General features: G+C 37.8%; 1 protein-coding gene across 1 annotated transcript; it reads left to right on the top strand.

Annotated features, from left to right (window-relative positions):
• The first annotated feature begins 699 nt into the window (after nt 1-699).
• Nucleotides 700-2,316, top strand: LOC149046701 (melatonin receptor type 1A-like). Its single transcript, XM_089203875.1, has one exon. It carries the CDS (start codon nt 773-775, stop codon nt 1,772-1,774), a length of 1,002 nt encoding a protein of 333 aa, XP_089060001.1. The 5' UTR covers nt 700-772; the 3' UTR covers nt 1,775-2,316.
• The last annotated feature ends 1,362 nt before the right edge of the window (nt 2,317-3,678 follow it).

A 3,678-nucleotide genomic window follows, 5' to 3' on the forward strand; every position in this document is an offset into this window, starting at 1 on the left:
CTAAAGGCTCAAAAATACTGATGGAAATTAGTCGCTTTCGATTTTAAATACTTCAGCTTAGAGACCTGAAACACTTGAGAAATCTTTCGGTCTACGTTTCACTTCAGTCACGTTTGGCTAAAAGCACAACTTACCTTTCTGCACGACTTGAATAAAAACCAGCGCTTATAGCCTCGAGGACGATATCATTGAGCAATTTGCCACGCTTTGCAGTTTTAATACAAAGTAGTTTTAAAATACAAACAGTCATAAACACATCTTCAAATTAAATTCCACTATTTTAAGTTAAGATATTTACAGCAAAAAACATTTCTAAATATAAATGAGAGGAAACAGAACTAAACCAGAAAACAGGGATGTAGTTCAAGAGCGCCTCAGCCAAAGTTATTCCGAGATTTACTAATTTTAGCAAGAGGCAGACATTTCCTGTTTACATAAGACCTTACTTCGACAAGCACTTTTCAACATGGCCATATTTACCATGCCCATATTTTGGATTTTGATATGATATCCAAAACCGAATATCGGTTTTGTGAATCAAAAAGAGCTGTTTTCACTTGTTGTAAGATCTTTGCTTTTTCTTCCTCTTAAGCGTAAGATCCGTGGTTTTTTCGGTTTCTTTATATGGAAATATTGGCCGGTATTCCGGTTTTTGGTGGACAACAATGGTGCCATATATTAGCATTTTTACTTGATTTTTAGCAGTGTGCTGCTTTTTCTCGTTGCGTTCACTTTAAGCTACAACTGAGACAAGGAAGCGCAGTTACCTAAGATGGCCGATGATCTTGCATCAAGAAGTTTAGCACTGGTTATCTTAGAAGGCTCCTCTTTGGTCGTTTTAAACATCCTCTCACTGGCAGGAAATATCATGGTATGCTTATCTGTTTACAGAAATCCAAGATTGCGCACCCCCACTAATCTTTATATCATAGCATTGGCTGTGAGCGACTTGCTCTCCGCTGTCTTTGTGATGCCTCTCAGTGAAATAATACTGTTCACAGGAAAATGGTCGCTTGGAGAAACCATTTGCCAATTTCACGCCTTCATGAGTATCTTCGTGGTCTACGTCTCACCGGCAACCATGGGTTTAACAGCTGTGAACCGATATGTTCGCATATGCAAACCAAACACAACCTACCAGATAATATTTTCACTCAGAAAGTCTCGTTTATGGGTACTTTTCCTCTGGTTGTTTGTGGCTTGTTACATCGCAATTCCAAAACTGGCCAAATTGCAAGACTTTGAATTTGTGCCTGGCTATGCGCAATGTTCTCTCAAACACCTTGGGGAAAGTGCCAAGTTCATCCACTACATAATAGTTTTAACACTTTTTCTTGTCATCCCTTTGGTTGCCACAACTTTTGGTTACTCGAGAGTTCTAAAAGTTGTTCGTCAACATCTGACAGGGATTTCTCCCGCGTTGAGAGGATTCGGGAGGAACGACGCGCGCATTTCTATTCAAGAAATTCGACTAAGCAGGTCGCTATTCATTGTTGTTTTTGCCTTTTTGGCATGTTGGATTCCTCTCTGGGTTATAGTCATAATAAGACGTTTTTCATTAGTATCACACTTGCCAAGAAATTTGGAACTGTTGTGCATGTTTTTTCTTTACATTTCAAACACTGTCAATCCCATCATATATGCAGGAATGAATTCTACATTCAGGAGCGAGTTTCGCCGTATCTTATCTTGTGGGTCGATGACTTTGTGCTCATGCACACAGGGACAAATTGAACAAGAAGAACATGAACTTGGCCCAGTGACGTCCGAGTAACAATGTTTGTCCCAGACAATTGTTTCGGGAACTAAAACACCTTACAATAAACATATTTTCCTTAACAATTGAAATACACATGTAACAATCCCTACCCACAAAATAGCGAAGCTAAACGAGGCGGAAGGGAAATAAACATTAAAAATTCTTCAATGACAAGTTGGAATGAACAAATTACGAAAGTTTTGCATAATAATCTAATTCAAATGTCGAATAAGACATAATTTTCCTGGTGAGCTCATCATTTATGCTATTTATGGATTCAAAAAGAGTGCTCATGTAACTCTAAGAAATAGTCTCAAAGGAGTCTAAGATTCTTTGAAGACAAAATAGGAAATCCTCAAAAAACTGTACCGGCGGTGTATTTTTTTTTTCTTTCAACTGCATAGAGATAACAAGGCATTTGCATAAAAAGGTTTAATTTTCATTACTCTATCAAAATGGTAATAATAATAAAAAGACCCCAATAATATAGAACTTGTATAGTTGCCGTAGTAGATATATATTTTGACGCTCGACTCAGCAATCAATCCAACACTTCACTCTTCAATAAAAAAATTTTGTACTCAATAATTGCAAACGAGGAAGAAAATCGTTAAACCAATTGCTGAGAAAGAGCACATAGAAACGGGAACATTGCCCGATAACTTCCCTGCTTGTAGTGTTGTTTTTCTCGTGAATTTCTTATATGTTTTAGCTTCCATTAGTCAAATTTATTTTTTCCAAGATCCTCGTCACTGATTAGTTGGCAAACCTCAACAGGCAAATGACACTTTTGCAACGAAATTTCATCCTGATTAGGCGAATTCCATTCTAATATCCTTTTGAAAGCCGTTAAAACTTCGTCTTCTCTATGGCTTTTAGATAATCACATACGCAACTGAAAAAAAAGGTAAATTAGTGTTAACAACTGACATAAATTGGCCACCGTAAAGTGTAAAAAAGCTGACGTTTCGAGCGTTAGCCCCTCGTCAAAGCAATTGGAGGAATTGTGGGTTGTGTATTTGTTTATATGCAGGAAGTGGAGCTACGCTATTGGTGGGAATATGGTGACGAGAAAACCAGAATAAATTAGTTGAATGAAAAGCGCTCGTTGATACCGTGGGGATTAAGAGTGCCGATTTGGAAGATAAATTTTTCACGTTCTAGTGTTTTGCGGCTTTCCGAACTGCCTAGATGCAAGGAAAGGCCGCAAACTGCCACATGTTGTTTAGAATGATCAGGGAGATTGAAGTGTCTAGCGGCTGGTTTGGATGTCCCTATCTATTTGTCTCTTAGAAGGCTTACATAAAAAGCAAACATCTACATTCAACTTATCTGTCTTATTTTCTAAAAATTGATCAAGCCATCCTAGGAAAAGAAAGCAAAACTTCCTTGGGAAATTTTATGACTTTGTTCACATTTTAAGGAATGTAAAAGGTAAAAATACGTTTGTAGACTGTGGAGTTAAGTAAGTCCGCATACAATTCAAGTGAAAGGCAGACTCGTACCCAACTTCTTCTTATTTGCGGACTGGTTGATGGGAAGGATTAGCGAGCTCGCGTTGCATTAGGGTAAGGAAGGAAGAAAAAGCCACTTTTTCTTCCTCCTTCCCAAGATTCCTTTGCAGATAGAAAAACAAATGACGACCGAGTACGAGTGCAAGTGAAAGGCACGACACTGGTACAACACGTTTTAATATAGATCTACTCAAGTGCGAATCGTCTCAATACATTAGTAATCATTTTTCGCAGTTCTATATCACAACGTCAACGGAAGATAAACTTCAACAAGTTAAAAATATAAAAATACGTGACTATTCAAGATTCTCCGCTGATCGCTTTAACGATGAGCTGTCTGAAGTTGAATGGAATCGAATAATTGCAAATGGAACAGATTGTGTGAACAAATTGTTTTCATCGTTT

The sequence above is a fragment of the Pocillopora damicornis genome, chromosome 4 (assembly GCF_964200805.1).
Source record: "Pocillopora damicornis chromosome 4, jaPocDami1.2, whole genome shotgun sequence".
In the NCBI taxonomy this organism is placed as follows: domain Eukaryota; kingdom Metazoa; phylum Cnidaria; class Anthozoa; order Scleractinia; family Pocilloporidae; genus Pocillopora; species Pocillopora damicornis.

Excerpts from the sequence above, each read along its gene's own strand:
- LOC149046701 (XM_089203875.1), top strand. The coding sequence starts at position 773 with ATGGCCGATGATCTTGCATCAAGAAGTTTAGCACTGGTTATCTTAGAA.